Source organism: Barbus barbus (assembly GCF_936440315.1).
Source record: "Barbus barbus genome assembly, chromosome: 36".
NCBI lineage: Eukaryota > Metazoa > Chordata > Actinopteri > Cypriniformes > Cyprinidae > Barbus > Barbus barbus.
In genome coordinates this window covers 18,117,162-18,139,172 of record NC_136714.1, presented here as the reverse complement: position 1 = coordinate 18,139,172, position 22,011 = coordinate 18,117,162, and the positions used below count along the sequence as shown (strand labels likewise).

Sequence of the window (22,011 nt, the reverse complement as noted above, 5' to 3'; positions counted from 1 at the left end):
GCAAAAAACATGTTATATAAAGTAGCTGCAAACCAACCTTAACCCTAGAATGCATGACAAGAAACTTGAATAACGGGGGTCAAAATGACCCATATCGAAGTCAATGTTAGTTTTTTTTAATCAAAAATTTATTTTTCTTCTTCTTTTTATTGTTTTCTATATTTTATATCTATTTTATTTTCATTTTTATATAGATTAAATTTTTTTAAATACAATTTATATAAAACAAAGAAAACAATAAAAAGAATATATACAGGTACATCTAAAAAAAATTAGAATATCATGAAAAAGGTCAATATTTATTGTCACTCATTTCAGAAAGTGAAACCCATATATTATATAGATTTATTACACAGAGTGAAATATTTCAAAACTTTATTTCTTGAAATTTTGATGATTATGGCTTACAGATAATGAAAACCCAAAATTCAGTGTCTCATAAAATTAGAATATTACATAAGGTCAATAAAAAAAGGATATTTTAAACAGAAATGTCAGGCTTCTGAAAAGTATGTTCATGTCTATGCACTCAATACTTGGTTGGGCCTTCTTTTGCATAAATTACTGCATCAATGCGGCGTGGCATGGAGGCAATCAGCCTGTGACACTGCTCAGGTGTAATGGAAACCCAGGTTGCTTTGATAGCGGCCTTCAGGTCATTTGCATTGTTGGGTCTGGTGTCTCTCATCTTCCTCTTAACAATACCCTATAGATTCTCTATGAGGTTCAGGTCAGGCAAGTTTGCTGGCCAATCAAGCACAGTAACACCATGATCACTGAACCAGCTTTTGGTACCTTTGGCAGTGTGGGCAGATAAATCCTGCTGGAAAATGAAATCAGCATCTCCATTAAGCTTGTCAGCAGAAGGAAGCATGAAGTGCTCTAAAATTTCCTGGTAGATGGCTGTGTTGACTGTGGACTTCAGAAAACACAGTAGACCAACCAGCAGATGACATGGCAGCCCAAATCATCACTGACTGTGGAAACTTCAGTTTTTGAACTCATCCTATATATATTATATATATATATATATATATATATATATATATATATATATATATATATATATATATACACACACACACACACACACAGTGGGGCAAATAAGGTTGGATACAGTGCCGATTTTTCATGTTTTCCCACTTACAAAGAATAGAGAGATCTGTAATTTTCATCGTAGGTACACCTCAACTGTGAGAGACAGAATATAATAAAAAAAATCCAGAAAATCACATTGTATGATTTTTAAATAATTCCATTTTATTGCATGAAATAAGTATTTGATCACCTACCAACGAGCAATAATTCTGGATCTCACAGACGTGTTAGTTTGTCTTTAAGAAGCCCTTCTATCCTCCACTCGTTACCTGTATTAATTGCACCTGTTTGAACTCGTTACCTGTATAAAAGACACCTGTTTACACATTCAATTAATCAGACTCCAACCTCTCCACTATGGGCAAGACCAAAGAGCTGTCTAAGGACACTAGGGACAAAATTGTAGATCTGCACAAGGCTGGGATGGGCTACAGGACAATAGGCAAACAGCTTGGTGAGAAGGCAACAACTGTAGCGCAATTATTAGAAAATGGAAGAAATTCAAGATGACTGTCAATCTCCCTCGGACTGGGGCTCCATGCAAGATCTTGCCTCGTGGAGTATCAATGATCCTGAGAAAGGTGAGGGATCAGCCTAGAACTACACGGGAGGACCTGGTCAATGACCTGAAGGGAGCTGGGACCACAGTCTCAACGGTTACCATTAGTTACACTACACCGTCATGGAATAAAATCCTGCAGCGCGTGCAAGGTCCCCCTGGTCAAGCCAGCACATGTTCAGGCCCGTCTGAATTTGCCAAAGACCATCTGGATGATCCAGAGGAGGCATGGAAGTAAGTCATGTGGTCGGATGAGACCAACATAGAACTTTTTGGTATAAACTCCACTCGCTGTGTTTGGAGGAAGAAGGATGAGTACAATCCCAAGAACACCATCCCAACCGTGAAGCATGGGGGTGGAAACATCATGCTTTGGAGGTGCTTATCTGCAAAGGGGATAGGACGACTGCACCGTATTGAGGGGAGGATGGATGGGGCCATGTATCGTGAGATTTTGGGCAACAACCTCCTTCCCTCAGTAAGAGCATTGAAGATGGGTCGTGGCTGGGTCTTCCAGCATGACAATGACCCAAACGCACAGCAAGGGCAACTAAGGAGTGGCTCCGTAAGAAGCATTTCAAGGTCCTGGAGTGGCCTAGCCAGTCTCCAGACCTGAACACAATAGAGAATCTATGGAGGGAGCTGAAACTCCGTGTTGCCCAGTGACAGCCCCAAAACCTGAAAGATCTGGAGAAGACCTCTATAGAGGAGTGGGCCAAAATCCCTGCTGCTCCCCTGTGTGCAAACCTGGTCAAGAACTACAGGAAACATCTGACCTCTGTAATTGTAACCAAAGGTTTCTTTACCAAATATTAAGTTCTATTTTTCTGTTGTCTCAAATACTTATTTCATGCAATAAAATGGAAATCAATTATTAAAAAATCATACAATGTGATTTTCTGGATTTTTTTATTTTTTATATTCGGTCTCTCACAGCTGAGGTGTACCTACGATGAAAATTACAGATCTCGCCATTCTTTGTATTCTATATGTGTATGTGTGTGTGTATGTGTATATATATATATTAGGAGTGTAACGATACGCGTGTTCGGTACGAGGCTTTTGGTTCAGTACGCATTACAAACCGAACGATTCGTTGTACTAATCCTATTACGTTTGGAGAATAAAAGAGCTTAAATCTCAGTAAATATGTGTGAAATATCAGTGCAACTGCGCTCAACAATGCAGCCCAAACGACGTAACAGGCAACGTGCTGTCTGCCCCGAGATAACCTCCCCTTGCTGGGGTGCGTCGAAAGACGATGATCTTGTATCAGCGATAGCCAAAGATATTGTCAAAAACATCAATTATTGGCAATATTAAGAGTATTTGGCATTTCCAATTAATGTAGGCCTGTTACATTCTTATTTTTATTAGGCCTATTATTACTATGAAGTTACTTTTATTATTAAATTAAAAGTACAATTAATTTGCCCATCAATAATTACTGCATAACTGACGCGCTGCGAGGATAAGATTAGGCTATTTACTTCTCAATTAAAATGTTTTATAAAAGGTCTTTTAAAACAGGCCTATTATAGGCTATAGGCTATGGCTACCTACAATGAATTATAGTCCTATAATAAAAATATTAACACTGCAGTCATCAATAAAAATCAATGAAATAAAAAGCTTTTATTTCAAGCACCGACCTTCAAAAACAACCTGTTTAACACAAAATATGTTTCTTCTCATTTTCTTTTCTTCAGTAGCCTATTTACGGGCCACAAGAGAAATATAAAGGAAAGCTTTAGGCTATATCTTTATCAGCATATGTGACCCTGGACCACAAAACCAGTCATAAGTGTCAATTTTTTGAAAATGAGATTTATACATTATCTGAAAGCTGAATAAATAAGATTACCATGTATGGTTTGTTAGGATAGGACAATATTTGGCTGAGATACAACTATTTGAAAATCTGTAATCTGAGGGTGCAAAAAAAGTTTTGATATATTTACGGTAGGAAATTTACAAAATATCTTCATGGAACATGATCTTTACTTAATATCCTAATGATTTTTGGCATAAAAGAAAAATTGATCATTTTGACCCATAAAATGTATTTTTGGCTATTGCTACAAATATACCCCAGGGTCTTAAGACTGGTTTTGTGGTCCAGGGTCACATATGTTGAAGTAGATTCCTCTCTATTTGTCTCTGAGAGAATAAGCGGCGTCAGATACCGAAAGCTTCGTCATTACTCCTTCATTCCGTTTTTACTTTCACTTTTTGCTTATAGTGACTTGACTGAGATTAAGATGTTCACCAGCATAAATCTTGCGCAAAGTTTGCACGTGTGCAAACGCGTGCTTTTGCGATATCCATTGGCTTACCTTCATGGTTTAAAACAGAAATATTTCCAACATTGCGATGCTGCAACACTGCCCCGCCCCCGTATCGAAACGTACCGAACCGTGACACCACTGTGTCGTATCAAACCTAACCGTGAATTTTGTGAACTGTTACACCCAAAAAAAAAAAAAAAAAAAAAAAAAAAATATATATATATATATATATATATATATATACTGTGTGTGTGTGTGTGTATGTATATGTATATATATATATATACACATAATTTTTTTAATCTTTAAAAGGATAGTTCGTCCAAAAAGAAAATTCATCATATAAAGCAGTCATATCTCTTCACAAGATTAATGCACTCAATACATATGGATTCATTTTACAACAACTTTAAGACCTTTTTGGATATTCTAAGTTTTGTTTATCTGGACTTTGAATGGAGGCACAGAAACCTCTCAGGTTTCATTAAAAATATCTTATTTTTTTATAAGATTAACCAAAGTCTAATGCATTTGAAACTCCATGAGGGTGATTCAATTATGACAGTATTTAAATGTTTTTGTGGTGAACTATCCCTTTAAGTGTAATGAAATTATGTACTTACAGAATTATTCATTTGATTATATATGTTTAAATGTTTCAGTAATGTTCATTTGTTCTTTTCCATGTATATTTACAATAAAACATTAAATTTAACATTATAACTAAAATAATGTGTTTATGTGAGAATTTGCTGTCTTTTTATTTAAAGTTTATTTTATTTATAGGTTATTTAGAAAATCTGTAAAAAATAATATATAAATATCTTTAGATCATTTTGTGAACAGAAACAACTTTTTATCAAAGAATGCATTATTATTATTATTATCATTATTATTATTATTATTGGGAGTTAGAATTCCATAGGAAATATATACATGTCATTCTGACCCCCTTTTCAAAGACTAGGGGTAGGTTTTTTTTGATACTATGATTAACAAATATGTAAAATTTTTGCTGAGGCTTACATACAACATCTATGAGAAATACAAATTAATCAAATAATTTTATTGAAAAATTATCATAACACCCTATCGGGTCAGTTTTGACCCTTTATGCATTCTAGGGTTAATATGTGCAAATGAGAACTCTTTTAAAGAGTTAATGAACATACAGAAGATTAGCTTTCTTGTCAGTACTTAACCTCAGCATAACCGTCAGATTTCTTTTATTAAGATTTCTGAAAGTACTTTAATATATTTAGACGGAGAGGAGAAGCCAGGGCTTTCACTCTCAAAATTCAGATGAGGAAGAGGATGAGGAAAGCTATCAGGCCCGCAGAAGAGGAGCATCTGTGGATGACTTCCTCAGGGGCTCAGAGCTGGGCAGGCAGGTATGGCAGTTGAAGTGATTGCCTCACCATACAATAACAGGCATAAGAGGCAAATGTCAGCATTGAATGTTTAGGTGTGTTGTATTATCTTATGTTTTCATTTTTTCTCACAACCTGCATTTCACAGTCTCATTACAGTCACAGCGAAGAGTATCATACAGAGAGCAGTCGAGGCTCGGACCTCTCGGACATCATGGAAGAGGACGAGGAGGAGTTGTATTCTGAAATGCGGCATGAAGAAGGCAGGCGACGAAACTCCCACAATGCACTCAAGGTATTTCAAAAAGGGAAGACATCTCACAATACCCCAATGACATCTTGGTTTGCATGGCTTTAACTAGTTTGGTTTCTTCCCGATTCAAGACCGGAGGCAGCACTCCATCTAGGAGTCAGCTGGATCGGGAATCATACCGGAAGCCATCTCCCAGAGGTCCTCAACCTCAGCGCCGACCCCTCACGGTCCCATCCATTGGTCAGTGCTTTCCCAGTAAGAGACAGGAGTCTGAGACGTGCGTTCAGGGCCTGTCTGTCCTCCTGCTCCACATTTTCTCTGTCTGAACTGTTCATTAGCTTGTCAATGTGTGCCAGACTGCCACTGTGTGTTCCAACCATAACCATATCCTGTTGCTTTCAATCATTATAACCCTCTCTGAATCTTTAAATCGATTACATGCCAGAGTAGTTAGGCGTCTCCAGCCTGGGCAGGTTGACGCAGAACAGCCTTCGCATGGTATAACGACTCTCTGATTGGTGTTTCCCTCAGAGATAACCACTGAGAGTAACAGTGAAGGGAACCTCTCTCCCGTCAAGGAGGATGATTACTATGGCAGTGTAGCGCGACACAGGACATGGTCCTCCCGAAGGCACGGGGGACGCAGGCCTCTTTATGGTACGTGCATTTAGAGTGAGGTCCGAGGAGAAAGAAAATGGCCAAACGCATGAACTGCACTGGACTGCACCGAGATGGACGCTTGTGTTGGAAGTGGTGCTGTAAGATAGCGCCAGTAGCGACATGTTTGCACAGAGAATGCTCCTCCCCCTTTGCACTGCCCCACCAATGGATGCCTGCCAAACCCCTCCTCTTTTTCAACCTGACCACAATCATACTTTTACTTTGGCCATGCATGACTGAATGGTGAAAGTTAAAGGGTGGCATCTCGCACCGAACGAATGCCACTGAATATGTATGTAGGTAACGGTTGACCAGGAAGAGAACACAAACGGTTCCTTGGCATCGACTGCAAAGGCAACTCTGTGGAATGCACATTGGGCATGTTGGAGTCACAATCGAGCACAGCTTCGTAATTGCGGCAGGGACAAAAGGAAACAGGTGTAGTTTTATCCGGGGCTAATGTGCTCCATCTGATGGGTCTTTCTCGGATCCAGAACTCTGCATGGTTACAGTAGCTCAGACTGCGTGTGCTCCCCCTCTTCTTCTCCCTCTCTCTCTGTCTGTCTGTCTGTCTGTCTGTGTGTGTGCCTGTCAGGAGCTTCATGTTTGGCTTGCTGCTCATCTGTAATTGGCTGCCATATGGGTGCTTCACTCCCAATCACCACACACCCACACACTGGCAAACACAAACAGTGACACACATCATAACCATCACATTACTGTAAGAAATGTCTGTTTTCTTCAACCCACCCAAGATGTGTTTGGCAAATAAATGGATTGCGCAAGTATGGAGAGGAATTTCACTCCGTTGGACTGAATTGCATGCTTATTCATATTGTCTTTTGTAACATACAGAGACAAGAACATGTATGCTGTTAATTACTTGCTTTAGAAAATCCTTTGGATGTTTGTATGCTCATCTTTAAAAAGTCTTGAATGCTTGAACTATAAAGAAATGCATATTGTATATTGTTTTGTATTCCAGGATAAGTGGACAGCTATATTTGGGTAGTTTACAATATCTAAATAACATCAAATAACATAAAATTTGTACAGTATATATTAATATATGATTTTTTTAAAGAAAAAAAATTATACTTTGCAATGTTTAGCAATGATGCATTAAATTGAACAAGAGTGAGAGTAAAGATATTTGTTACTAAAGATTTCTATTTCAAATAAATGCTTTTGAACTTCATATTTATTTCCAAAGAATCCTGGTTTAAGAAGACTGGATTAATGGATGCTAATAATTCATCTTTGCATCACAGGAATAAATTACATTTAAAAATATATAATAGAATAGAAAACAGTCTCAATTATAATAATATGAAGCAATTTTACTGGTTTTGATCAAAGAAATGCAGCCTTTGGGAGCACGAGAGGCTTCTTTCAAAAATCATGCCAACTTCAAACTTTTATATATTTTTGACATGTAATCCCTCAATTAATAGATAGTAAATATACAATAATTATAAAAATGGTTATGTAAAAATATTACACTGCAGGACTAGGCTATCCATGTAAGGGGTAACATAGTGCCAATTAATCCTGCCTATTAGACATCTTGGTTTTTACCCATCTTTTTCATTTTAGATGGATACCGGGACAGAAGCTGCCGCTCTCCCCCGTACTATGATGAGTCTGAGCAGGAGGATCCGTTTCGAATCTTTGTGGCGCTCTTCGACTATGACCCTCTCTCCATGTCCCCTAACCCTGACGCAGCTGATGAGGAGCTCCCTTTTAAAGAGGGACAGATAATCAAGGTACCGCTCAGTTGGATTTAATAATCTGTTGTTAAATAGCCCACCCATTGTTTCAGCATCCTTCTGTCTGTGTGTTTAAGGTGTATGGGGATAAGGATAATGATGGCTTTTATCGTGGGGAGATCCGGGGCAGGTCTGGACTTATTCCCTGTAACATGGTGTCGGAAATCCGTGCCGAGGATGATGAAACTATGGAGCAGCTCATGAAACAGGGATTCCTCCCTCTCAACACTCCTGTAGACAGAATAGGTAGGTGTTTTCCATGTCACAAAATTTGCAAACTTTGCTAATGTATTTATCTTTATGAGCTGAAAAAAATATTGCTGTGAATGTAAGAGTGGGCGATATGCCAAAAATCTTATATCATGATATGAGTATTTATTTATCATGATATAGTTATTTTTGCTGTAAATAAGGTCTTTATTTATGCTAGTATTTTTGTCATCTTGACACTGGTGACAAGAATTATGAAATTTATAATAATAAAAAAAAAAACTCAAGCTCACTGAAGACAAGTAAACGGTCAGTGATTAAATAAGAATAAAAAACTAATTACAAGGAATAGGACAAAAAACTACAGTGGAGCAAATAAATAAGAAATGCTACATACACTGTATAAGTAATTAAACGTATAAAACACTGCATATTATTCACTGTGTAAATTAAATATGTATTTCTTCTTACTAAAGTTACAAAAGTGATTAAGTCAAGAGCAGTGAGAGATGATCTCACTTTTGTTGTTTGATAAACATGAATGACAGACAGTAGGAATATTAGACTGCTGTCACTTTAAGAGCTGCCCAGATCCAATATACTGCTGTCAAAAATAATCGATAATATCGAAAATAATCGATATTACAAAAATTAATCGCAAATATTACTAAATCTGGCATTAAAAGAATAAATCACTCGTTTTTTATAAAGTAACACTGTCAAACAGCGACACCCGCAGGTAAAGTTACAGCGGAGGCTTGTTAACAAACAAATGTTTTGATTTTAATAATGCATTAGTAAATGTTGAAATTCATATTAACTAAGATTAATAAATGCTGTAGAAGTAGGCTATTGTTTATTCTTAGTTCATGTTAACTAAAGTAGTTAAATAATGAAACCTTATTGTTTCCAGAATATTGTTCAAATTGTTACTGCCTTTAGTTATTATTTTGAAATAAATATAAAAATGCATAAAAACACTATGAAATGTATAATTAGTATTAAAATGATTCAATAAAATAAAAAATAATATTAATAAAATACAAAATATAATTATATTTGTTCTCTTTTTTATGTCATATTTATTTACCCAGGAAAATGTGACAACATTGTGTAATAGGGACACACACACGCACATACACATACATATCGCTATATAAAACTGCCTCTTCATTTTAAAACACCACCGCACGCCACTGTGCTACACGTGTTTTCTTTCTCAGCTGTTTGCTGTTTACAAGGATGCTTGCAAAAACAGGCATTTTGACACATAAAAGTGTATATTTAACTGTTCAAGGCCTATAAAGCACCAAAAATAACTCAGTTCAATACTACCGTGCTTTATGAGCACCAGAAATGACTTTAGGACTCAGAAACGGTTCTCAGACAGCGTGCATATAGGGAAATTAGTTCTCTTTTGCTGCTAATTGTATTTCAATGGCTTAAAATCACTTGTTTTGTTAAACCACAATGCTTAAAAATGCATGAAAACTATACGTTTTCGTGACCACATAGCACATCAACGTCACATGAGTGTGTAACCGCGATAGAGACAATAGGTGCGTTCGACTTCATGCAGCACTTAGCAGTCCGATCGGCGACTGACTTGAAGCAGTGCATGCCGGTTAGAAATTTAGTCCGACTTGAACCGGCGCCGAACACACGTCACTGTCACGTGTGGCATCAAAGTACCGCGATAGCGTTTCGAGAGCAGCCGGCTGACTCAGCCGGCGCAATTTCTCCAGAGCGACTGCGGGAGCGCTGATGATGACACAGCTGTTTCACGATTGGCCAAATTCACCACATGACAACAACGACGTGTATTTCGGGTTTTTTCTGACAACTTCAGTCCCACTAATGCTCATATACGGATTTTCAAAAAAATAAAAATAAAAATAAATTAACTTTTCATGTCATCTTCATCTCGTATATCATGTTTATTAAAAGATTACAATTATTTTTACTGCAATCACTTTTTGTTAATTCGTTTATATAGGTTTTGTGCATAGGTTTATTTTGGACCTTTTTCATACAGACCCTTTACATTATTAAGCTGCATAACCTATTTAGATAATCGTTTTTTTATGGAATAAATCAAATGTCAATCTTACAGACTTTTAATATAATGTGGTCATCATGGATTCTGATTGATACTAATTGTCTAGTTGCTGGGTTCATCCATCTTCACTTGCATGTGATTACTGCCAACAACTCTGGTTGGATGTCAACTTAATACAACATTCAGATCACTTTCATAAGCTGGTATAAATCATAATAGAAAGGCAAATAAATTGGGCTTATCCGTAGGCCTGTTCATGGTGTTCACGTATGAATGTTCATGGTGTTTTGTCTTACTAAAACGTGCTTACCTAACTGGAGAAATAGTAAAATAAGTAAACAAATATGTAACATCCTAATTCTTTTATCTGTAATGAAAACCACATTTAGTACATACAATTATTATCTTCATAGATTATTTTTATTAAGTTGCAGTAGCAAAAACACACATAATGAATCATACTGCACAAGTCAAATTTTCAATATGTTCTGTTTATTTACTTAAAACTTGTTTCTGTTGACACCCTTTCAAAATATTACATACATCTTAAAGGTTTATTAAAACATAAACCAACATAGTAATAAAAAAAGAATCACTTCTAATGAAAATTGTTAAGTGTAATTGCATTGATTGGTTAGTATTAGAAATAACGAGTCACACTGGTGTTGGGTATGGTCCCGTCCCTTTGGATATATAAAAACAATACTTATTACATTGAACCTTTACTTACTTTCGTTGCTCATTGTGCTCAATTTCATACAATAATAACGGCATTTCTATAGCTTCCAGTTCGTCTGCAATAAAGCAAGCAAACGCCACGTGATCTGCCATGACTGAGGTAGATGCAGCAAACTACGAGAGCCCCGAAGTGTCCGACTTGACGACTCCGTTTTCAACTCCGCCCCTGACTGCAAGCGGCTACTCTCGCTGACCACCGTCTGTAGCCGTGCTTCAAGTCGAACGCACCTAATAGTAGAAAATCTCTGCCAGCTGACAAATCTCTACTGGTTAATTGCATCTACTGGTATATCGCCCACCCTTATGTGATTCCAATTATATTGTTCCTCCCTGTTATTGTTATAGCTATCTGGCCTTCTCTATTATTTTACAATTAGATTTTTTAAATACTTTTACTTACTTTACTTTTGTCATTTAGCAGACGCTTTTGTCCAAAGCGACTTACAAATAAGAAAAAGTAACTAAAACTAAAAAGTTACAACTCTATAAATACTATCTACCCACATATTTAAGAAAATAAAGAAATTAAATCAAATTAACACATGCATATAACAACAACATTTCAATAATAAACATATCAATGAAAAAATTAAATAAAAAGCTACTACTATCCCTTGCCGGTGTCCCTGCCCGGTGGAGTCGCACGGTAGAGTCGATGGTCTTTACACTCTTTGGTCTTCACACTAAGAGGGCTTCACGATGGTTGGTCCAAGATGGCGACCGGTGTAGACGGTGTATTCTGAGCTCCGGGACTCTGACCGAGCACCAATGATTTTAACTGTATTTTTGAGACTTTATTATTGATAAATGAAGGAGTGGATCATTGCTCTTGCATCTAGGAAGTTATTTCGCTTGAATAAAAGACCTTTTGCTTGTTGTTAACCAAAGTGCTAAACCAGAACACGTGCGCAAGTGTGCTACGATGTCAAAGAGAGATGCCAAGAAGGTGAGGAAGGAAGGCTTGATAATGGATGTAGAAGCTGTAAGTTCGTTCTCCGGTTTATGTACACCTCTTCCTGATACTCCCACAAAAAGCCCAAATCCTAAGAAAGTTTGTAACGTTACCAAAGAAGAGGAAGCAGTTTCAAATGCTGACATCCTAAAAGCCATTAATGGCTTAAACGACCGGTTTTTGAAGTTTGAAGAAATGGTCATGAAAAACACAGCTGAAATTGCTAAAGTGCAAGAAAATGTGAAAGGGCTAGAAATCCAATGGAAAGGTACTGAGGATGCAGTAAAAACGATGAGTGATCAGATGACTATCGTGAGGGAGAGACAAGAAGATTCGGAGCGGTACAGTAGGAGGTGGAATCTTCGTCTTCTGAATCTTCCGGAGAGTAGCAACGAAGATGTGAGGAAGGAGGTGATGGAGATTATTGCGGAAATCATTCCAGAGGAAAAGAGCAAGCTTGGTTTCATGGTGGACACTGTGCACAGGGTCGGACGCCCGAGAGAGGATAAAAGCACACGTCCAATCATCATTCAGTTCACCATGCGCAATTTCAGATTCAAACTTTGGAGAGCTTCTTTCAACTCTGATGTCATGAAGAAAAAGAACCTTCGGATGACGGAAGATTTAACCCAACTGGAGAGGCAATGCAGAAATAAACTGTGGCCTCTTGTGAAGCAAGCGCGTGCTGACGGAAAGAAAACGAAATGGCAGGGTCCTGATGTCGTCATTAACGGTGTGAGACACACCGCATAACTTGTTAAACTTCCCTTAATGTGAGGTTCAATTTAAGCAAATGCTGTCACACGATCATAGGTTAATTTGCTCTTCTTGTAGGCAGTTAAAAGAGCAATATGTTTACTCCAATCGTTAAAATATTTAGGAGTTTATTAAGGTACTTGTGTTCAGAGTTTTCTACTTGAGGTAAGCTAATCTTTATACTTTTATCTCAGGTTGTTGTTTTTTTTTCCCCCCGTTTTTCCTTAACTAGTTCTCATAACTTTTCAAACATCCAGTTCTTTAATTTTCTTTGTTTGTATTATGACAGACTTCTGTTTTGGTTCCTTAAAAATAATATCTTTGAATGTTAGAGGTATTCGCGATAACACCAAGAGGAAATCAATGTTTTTATTTAGTAGACGGAAGAATGCTGATTTAATTTTTTTACAAGAGACTCATTCGGTGGAAGATGATGTGAAGTTTTGGAGAGCACAGTGGGGTGATATATGTTATTTTTGTCATGCCTCTCAACAATCAGCAGGTGTCGCCATTCTGCTTAATAAATTTAAAGGAGATATCATTGAATCAGCGACCTCAAATGAGGGTAGATGGATAATCTTGGTTTTCAAATTAGATAATTCCTTCTTTATAGTTTGTAATTTATATAACTATAACAATACAGCTCAAGCAAAAGTAATGTTTGTACAACTTTGTTTGAAACTTGAAGCCTTTAAAAACAAATATAAGGAGGCACATTTGATTATTGGAGGTGACTATAATGATGCTCCAGATGATCTTGTAGATAGAGTACCTGTAAGATTAACTCCACATTCGAGATTCAAAAGTACTGCATACATATGTGAACAACTGGCAGTTATAGATGTTTGGCGTTTTCTAAACCCTGATATTAACGAATTTACCTGGAGCAATGTTAGTAGATCCTCTCAGTCTAGAATTGATCTATGGCTTGTATCTCCCTCTTGTCTGCAATTTGTAGCAGAATCATCACATAGCTATGCTCCATTTTCTGATCATAAAGTAATTTCAATTCATTTAGCAGGAACAAAACAACAAAATAGTAATATACGTGGTTATTGGAAATTCAATAATAATTTATTAAAAGATAAGGAGTTTTGTGATTTAGTAAAAAAAATAGCAAAAAGCATATTTGATAATAATGGAGAGAATCACATACAAAAATGGGAATTTTTCAAGTTTAAAATTAGAGAAACAGCAATTAAACGAAGTAAAGTAATTAAAAATAATATAGCAAAAGAAATAAGTATTATGAATAATCTAAATATTTTAATGACTAAGAATAATCTTTCAGAGGAAGAAGAAACTATAATGAAAAAATTAAAAGAGGAAATTGATAATATGTATAGTGAAATGGCTAAAGGGGCATTTGTAAGGTCGCGAGCAAAATGGCTGGAGCATGGGGAAAAAAATTCGAGTTATTTCTTTGCTTTAGAGAAACGAAATCGCAAGAGAAATAATTTAACTACTCTTAAAATTGATAATAACATCACTTCTAATTCTGTAGACATTTCTAAATATGTTGGTACATTTTATAGCAATATATATAAGTCTAATATTCAATTCGATGATTGTGATACATTTATTGAATTAGTTAAAGCATTTACACCAACTATATCTGAACAGTTTAAGTTGGATTGCGAACGTCCCATTACTAAAGTGGAAATCTCAGAGGCTGTTAGTTCAATGAAAAAAGGTAAATCGCCGGGTAATGATGGGCTTTCAGTTGAATTTTATTTGCATTTTTGGGAAATTATTGAAAATCCTATATTTGATTTATTTAAAGAATGTATCTTGAAAAAGGAAATGTCTTCGAGTATGAAGCAAGGTTTAATATGTCTTCTCCCTAAGCCTGATAAAGATCATTTAATTATAGAAAATTGGAGACCTATTACACTCTTAAATATTGACTACAAAATTTTATCGTTAATTTTTGCTAAACGGTTAAAAAGGGGTCTTCATGAGATAATAAGTGAAACACAAACAGGATTTATGTCTAACCGTCACATTAGCTCTAACATAAGACTTGTTCTCGACTTGCTGGATTATTCTGATAACATTAATACTGAGGCACTGATAATATTTCTAGACTTTTATAAAGCATTTGATACGGTAGAACATTATTTTTTACTTAAAGCACTTCAGATTTTTGATTTCGGACAAAATTTTATATCTATAGTGGAAATGCTTTATAAAAATATTGATAGCTCTGTGATATTATATCCAAATACCACAAAAAGATTTCCTGTACTGAGATCAGTTCGCCGAAGGGATTTCAAGATTTGTTTATCCTGCTCTCTCTCTCTCGATGTTAATGATTCAATATGTAAAGATATAAATACCATATTTACAAATTTTGTATGGAAAAACAGACACCATCATGTTAAAAAAGCAGTGCTTTCTGGTTCTAAGGATGAAGGTGGATTTGAACTTTTGGACTTTTGTGACTTAAATTATACCTTTAAGGTGAAATGGTTGAAGGAATGTTTGAAAGCACCTGAGTCCATATGGTACTTTATCCCCAACAACATTTATAATAGTGTAGGAGGCCTAAAATTTTTATTGAAATGTAACTACAGTATTACAAGATTGCCGCTGAAGTTGTCCCAATTTTACCAACAAGCTCTTCTGGCCTGGAAACTTTGTCATTCGCACAACTTCTCTCCACACAAGTCCATCATCTGGAATAATGAATGCATCACTAAAGGGAACAAGTCACTCTATTTGCAGAAATGGATTGATAGAAATATTATCTTTTTAAAAGACCTTTTTGATGATAATAATCAATTACTTAATTATGAATCTTTTCTCAAAGAGAAGGCATTCCCAATAACGTTCAAAGAATATAACTCTGTTTTCAAGTCTATACCTAATGGCATATTAGAACTAATGAAAGGTTATAAAAAACAAAATGAAATTCTCGGTTTTAATTTTACTCTTTATATAAACGGTATGGATATTATGAGTAGAAATTGTACTAATAGGCATATCAGAAAATGTTTTTTAAATTTAAAGAAAATAACACCTCGTGGGAAATCTTTCTGGAATTCTCATTTTTCTGAAATTAATTGGCATGAGGCGTGGCTTGTTCCTTTTAGATTTTGTATCACAAATAAAGTTAAGGAATTACATTTGAAAATATTACACAATATATATCCCACAAATATGTTTATTTCAAAATTTAGACCGGTTGATAATCTTTGTAGTTTCTGCAAGACAGAACAAGAATCGTTAACTCATCTTTTTTATAGTTGTTCATTTTGCATGACATTTTGGAAAAGTGTTGAAAGTTATCTGGCTTTTAAAACAAAACACTCAATAACACTTGAAGGGAAACAGATTATTACATATTTTGATTGTAGAGATAGAAGTTTATGCAATATTGTAAATATTTTTATTTTATTAGGTAAGTTTCATATTCATAAAGCTAAATTTTCTAAATCAAGACCATGCTTTAAATTCTTCCGAACTGAAACTGAAATATATTTTGAGTCTCTTAAATTGGTAAAAAATAAGAAAGCTATGTCAGCAACTGATATATATTCCAAACTTTTCAATTGAAAATATGAAAATATTATTATTATTTAATTTTAATTTGTATTTGATGGCTCTGCTTTGTGTTTGTATTGTGTTTGTTCTTTTTGTTTACGAACTGTGATGTTTGTATATCTGTTAATTGAATTCTAATAAAAAAATTAAAAAAAAAAAGACAAAAAAAACTAAAAAAAACTAAGAGGGCTTCACACGACGACTGCCGCGACCGCTGCCGCGGTATAATAACCTTTATTATACCAATCTAACAAATGATCGTTTCAATTCAGCTGGACCCACTTTCCTGTTTATCAACTACAAATGGCCAAGCAAGTGCACACACTGACAAGATACACGATACAGTACGAGACCAAACGCGATTTCAGCAACTCTCATCCTAGTAAACAAAATAAGCGTTTCCTAGCAACGGCAAATGCGCTAAACACTGAGACAAGTAAATACACTTACGAGCTGATTTTAAACTTCCGCTGATAGACTGCTTCTCTTAAAGACCACTTCCATTACACTGCCTTCTGCTGGCGCTTGAACCCACTTTCCTGTTTATCAACTACAAATGGCCAAGCAAGTGCACACACTGACATTATTATTTGTTATTATTGTAATAATAACATTATTTGTTATTTATAACTATAAATGTTATAGTTTATCATCCTTGGTGTAAATGAGCCTAAATATTTTTATTTAAAAAAAAAATCTTACTGACCCCAAATGAGATACAAGGATATTTATTAAATATTTCAGATTTATGTTTTGTTTTTTACTTTGTTTGAATACATAGAATGCATGGCAACTTTTTTTACCAACAGCAACTATCTTCTAGACCATGCCAATCAGTTAAATCTTGTTTTGAACATAGCCTGCCTCTCTCACATAAGAACTGATTCTCTCTCCTTCAAAAGAACAAAATAGGAGAGGTCGCCACCCAGTGGCCACAAGACGAATGGTTGCCCTGTATGACTACGACCCCAGAGAGAGCTCACCAAACGTGGATGTTGAGGTGTTAAACGCACTCCCATATATGTATTTATGCACATCAGTTTCTCAATCTGCTGAATACGCATGTCTTTAGAGTTGCTGATTATGTGCTTTGTGTGGCAGGCTGAACTGACATTCTGTGCTGGTGATATCATTGCTGTTTTTGGGGATATAGATGAAGACGGCTTCTATTATGTAAGTCTCATTGTTGTGCTGACTGCTCACACTGCTTTATTCTGAGCCATGCAGCACTATTGTGTTTTGTTTTTTGTCTTTCAGGGTGAGCTTAATGGACATCGGGGCTTGGTTCCATCCAATTTTCTCGAAGAAGTGCCTGATGACGTGGAGGTCTATCTGACGGACACGCCCTCCCACCACGATCAGGACGAGCCCAATCCAGTACCGGCACTACGCCCAGAGACCAAACGGGTACACCATCGCCGTTCTCAGCGCTAGGCCCTGTGTCCATTCATCCTCCGTTTGAGTTTTGGTCCACTCGCCGTCTCTGTGTTTTCTTGTGCTTGTTTGTTTTTTCGTTATGTGACCGTGGTGGTGATTTCCAGTCCAACCTTTCTTGCTCTAGGAAAGGGAGAAGCAAAGCCCACTGCAAACAGAGCCTTTTTTGAGAGCATAGAGAGACAGGTACGAACGTGACTCTATTAAGAAAGCAATTGTTCGTAGAGGGTCGTCAGAGGACTGTGGAAAAGGCCAAATTCCATTCCTGCACCAGACTATGAATAAAGCATAAAGCATTTTTGCACTGAAACACAAACCCTACGTAAGTGAAGCTGTTTGCATTAGTCAAAGTGCTTTGTGAAGTCCATAGGGTCTGTGGCTCGTAATTTGTGACCCTGTTAAAAGACTGATTTGGAAACTCACGTAGTTGACGCATGCCTGTTTTTTCCAGAACAGACCTGTAGCTTTTATATAAAAGTAAACTACATTACCCCAAATGTTGTATTTCTTTGAGGAGGCTTTGTTTCTTTTTGTATATTGCACATTGTCAAAAAAATCTATTTTTCAGATCATAAGAACTAGCAGAACATATTACTCATTCCATCTCTTTCTGAGAGACTAAAATAATATCATTCATGATGTAATTACAATAAATCGAAATAAATGAAAAACTGAAACAAATATGTAATTTTGCTAGTGGACATTTAGTGAATACGTATGTTTGTTTTTGTGTATGTGGTGTTGTTGTTTTTTTCTCCTCATAATTGATGTTTTTTTTTTTTTAATGATGTTGCTGCATTCTAATTTCCTTTTTTTCCCCACCGGCTTTGCCAAAAAAAAAAAAAAAGGCTGAGGAATATTGTTCATTTCCTGTCCTAGCAGACTTTTGTCTTGCTAGGTAAGTTGAGCAACTGGGGATACCAGTGATCAGTTTCATGCATGCGATTTAATGCACAGCCTTTATGCAGATTTTTTATGCATTTTTATGGGTAAATTATATCATTGGGATGTAGCTGAATAAGAATGATCTGTTGTCGTCTAAAGATAAATTTTGTTTTAGATTTATCTGCTTTAAGGAATAGTTCACTTCCAAATTAATATTTGCTGAAAATATATTTACTCACCATCCGGCCATCCAAGATGTAGAAGAATTTGTTTCTTCACTGTAACAGATTTAGATAATCCTCTAAAGTGAATGGGTGCCATCAGAATGATTGTCCAAACAGCTGATAAAAGCATAATTATACACAAGTAATCCACATGACTCCATGTGAACAAATTGGAACAAATCCATCAAGACATTTTAATGTCAATCCATTTCTTCCGGCTAAAAGGCCTCTATCCATAATATTGCTTCCTCCAGTGAAAAAGTAATCTTGCCCGAGTCAGAAGAGAAAAATGCACAGATCAAGCACCATTTACACACGAAAACTAAATAGCTCCAAACAAATATGTCTGGATTTTAATGTGAGAAGACAACAGGGGATGGACTTTTTCGCTGGAGGAAGCGTTACTATTGGATTATGGACCCTTTGGCCAGAAATGACAGTTTAAAGTTAAAATGCCTTAATGGATTTGTCTCTTACAAATACACAGCTTTTTATATTAATTGATGGACTGGAGTCATGTGGATTACTTGTGTATTATTGTGATGCTTTTATCAGCTCCTTGGACTGTCCTACTGACGGCACCTATTCACTGCTGAGCAAGTGATTTAACGCTATTTTTTCCCCCAAATCTGATCAAGGAGCAAACTCATCTATATGTTGAAATGTCCTGATAGTGAGCAAATTAAAATTTTTGGGTGAACTGCTCCTTTATTAATGTTTATTCATTCAAATGATTGTTAATTTTTAAATTTTTTACATTTTCTGTCTTAAAAAAACTTTTTCTGCTTAATATGCCAGTGCATTAGACTTGTATGGTATCTGCAGTTGGTTCCCGTGCTGTGTGAAATCCTTGTGCTGTTAGGTCTGTCTATTTTAATGCCGCTTTACAATATAAAATCCCCTCACCCATTGAGGTTTCTAACAATTCAAACACAAATTAAATGAAGGAATGTTTTCACATTTCATATCTGTATTAGCAGGCAAGAAGAAATTGAATAAAACAGTCAAGTTAATTCAGGAACCAACCATATTATCTGCCTTTTCTCTAGAGATCCAATCTGTGAGTAATAATATAATTTTTGCTCTTACTTCCTTGGCATTCTTCTAGTCTGAAGAATGCCAATAATTTGTTTTAAAACTCAGAACATAAGCTGGACTGTTATGTATGAAGAAGGCAGATAATAAGGCAAAATATATTCTTGCTGTATAATATCCCACAATTTTCCCTTCCCCGTGGATGTTTCATTAGGTGCCTGTGGAAAGTACAGTGCCAGCTCCTGCCCCTGGAAGACCCGCCTCTCCCACTGTGCGTCCTTTGCTTCCCGTTGTCCCACTCAGGCCGCTGAGCTCTGCCAGGGGTCCACGAGACCTGGCATCTAAAAAGAAAAAAGGACTGCTCTCTAAGGGGAAGAAACTGCTCAAAAAGTTCTCAAAGTAAAAGTATGAGATTTATTTCAAATTCATATGGCTAAAACAGCATACAGATTTCTCTCTCAAAAGGGAAAACACCAATCCCCAGTGTTTCAGAAAAGTCTACAGTGATTTTTTTTGTCAGACACAAAAATAAATCTAAACAGCTTTCACATTAACATGCCATATACATATTCTGAAAAAGATCTGATATCCAAATGAAAAGGAATGACATATATAAAGATGTCACTCATATGTCAGTGAGCTTGCTAATTGGCTGTCAGAATGAAAGCATCTATTCATACTGTGATGTAGAGGACAAAGAGATATAAATAATATTTAAGGAATTCCTTCAATTATAATTTCCATATTTCAAATCAAAGTGCTGGATTTTGAATGAAATATTTAATCTCATAGATTTTAAAGTTTGGTATAGCACTTGGTGATAAAAACAGTTCAAAAAGCACTTTAAATATGGTCTGACAATGTCAGTCAAATAGCAGTGAATGATAAAAAACCTCCAGACCATATTAAGTGCATTAGTCCGAAACAAAAAGGATCACTATCAAAATAAGTATTTCCATAGAAAGATGCGCAAGGTGCAAAATGGCATAACTGACCAGAACAGTCTATGAGCAAATCCTTTTAAACATTGCTGTGGCCTTCATCTAAACTCAGTAAGTACAGTATATTACCTACATCTGATGTCGCCATACATCAGTCTTTGCCAAGTACTCTCCCTTTAGCTTGCTCTAAGACAGGGGTCGGCAAGTAAGTTTGGCATCGGGCCAAAAAAAATGTCACCACTAGATGGCGGGCCAGAATATAGTCGAAGGATAATGTAAGATATTAATTGATGAAAAATGCAAACAGAATTGCCTGTGACTGATTGTTACAGTGTATTTTGTAACTGGTAGTGAGCTGTTACTCTGTGTAAAATCCTGCGACAGTCATTAATAAAAAGCCATATTTGTGTGGCCGTGTCTGATCTGAGTATGTGAGCGGAGTGGAGCATCAACAATTTCCCCTCCGCGCATTTAAAGGGTAACTAAACCCTAAAACAACTTTTTTGAGTTAATGATCTGTAAGATGTGTCTTTATTAGTGCTGTGCATTGATTCGAATAAATGTTTTGACATTTGGTTATAAAGTGTTTTAATTCTACAATATATGGTGTAAAAGCGTCGGAGTGCTGCCCTCGTCAGGTTGAACGGTGGCTACTGCAGTTAAATTTTCCGATTGGACTTTGCGTACCCCTGTGACGTATGATGGCACTTACTAACCACGCCCCTACACAAGCCCGTTTCCGCCACTGAATAAAAACATTTAAAAAGCCTAATGCGACTTTTTATCTCACAATTCTGACTTTTTTTTTTTTTTACAGAATTGTGAGATTTAAAGTCAGAATTGCGAGTTAAAGTCCAGTTTTGAGGGGGGAAAAGACTATGTTCTCAGAATTATGATTTTTTTTTAACTCCAATTGCGAGTTTATATCACGCAATTCTGAGGAATTTGTCAGCTGTCAGCTGAAAATATTCAGAAGGAACAAATAAATTCCTTGAGAAATATAACTTCCCGCTCATTTCCACTGCAGTCATCATAGCCTTCACATTCTTTCTGATTTTAGTGATCCTTTTCTATCTAGCTAGCTAAATATGGTTAACGTGAATTCTTGCTAAATATACAGTTATATTACGGGTCTTGGCATGAATTGTACTCGTGATGGAGCGGTGAGTGAAAACCACGACGCTCCGACTCTTAAAAAATCCGCTCTTCGCTCCAGTCAAAATCACACCATTCC

The 22,011-nt window shown here is 36.2% G+C and overlaps 1 protein-coding gene across 1 annotated transcript in view; it reads left to right on the top strand.

The window, feature by feature from the left end:
* LOC306856176 (RIMS-binding protein 2-like) overlaps positions 1 to 20,239 on the top strand; it is a gene marked incomplete at both ends in the record, with an annotated part of 89,755 nt that extends 69,516 nt beyond the window's left edge. The window contains 9 exons of the mRNA XM_079395259.1: positions 5,208 to 5,336; positions 5,464 to 5,610; positions 5,700 to 5,823; positions 7,825 to 7,994; positions 8,075 to 8,243; positions 17,161 to 17,258; positions 17,360 to 17,431; positions 17,516 to 17,665; positions 20,051 to 20,239. Of these exons, the coding sequence (XP_079251385.1) occupies positions 5,208 to 5,336; positions 5,464 to 5,610; positions 5,700 to 5,823; positions 7,825 to 7,994; positions 8,075 to 8,243; positions 17,161 to 17,258; positions 17,360 to 17,431; positions 17,516 to 17,665; positions 20,051 to 20,239 (1,248 nt within the window). The remainder of the gene's footprint in view (positions 1 to 5,207; positions 5,337 to 5,463; positions 5,611 to 5,699; positions 5,824 to 7,824; positions 7,995 to 8,074; positions 8,244 to 17,160; positions 17,259 to 17,359; positions 17,432 to 17,515; positions 17,666 to 20,050) is intronic.
* Between the last annotated feature and the right edge of the window lie 1,772 nt (positions 20,240 to 22,011).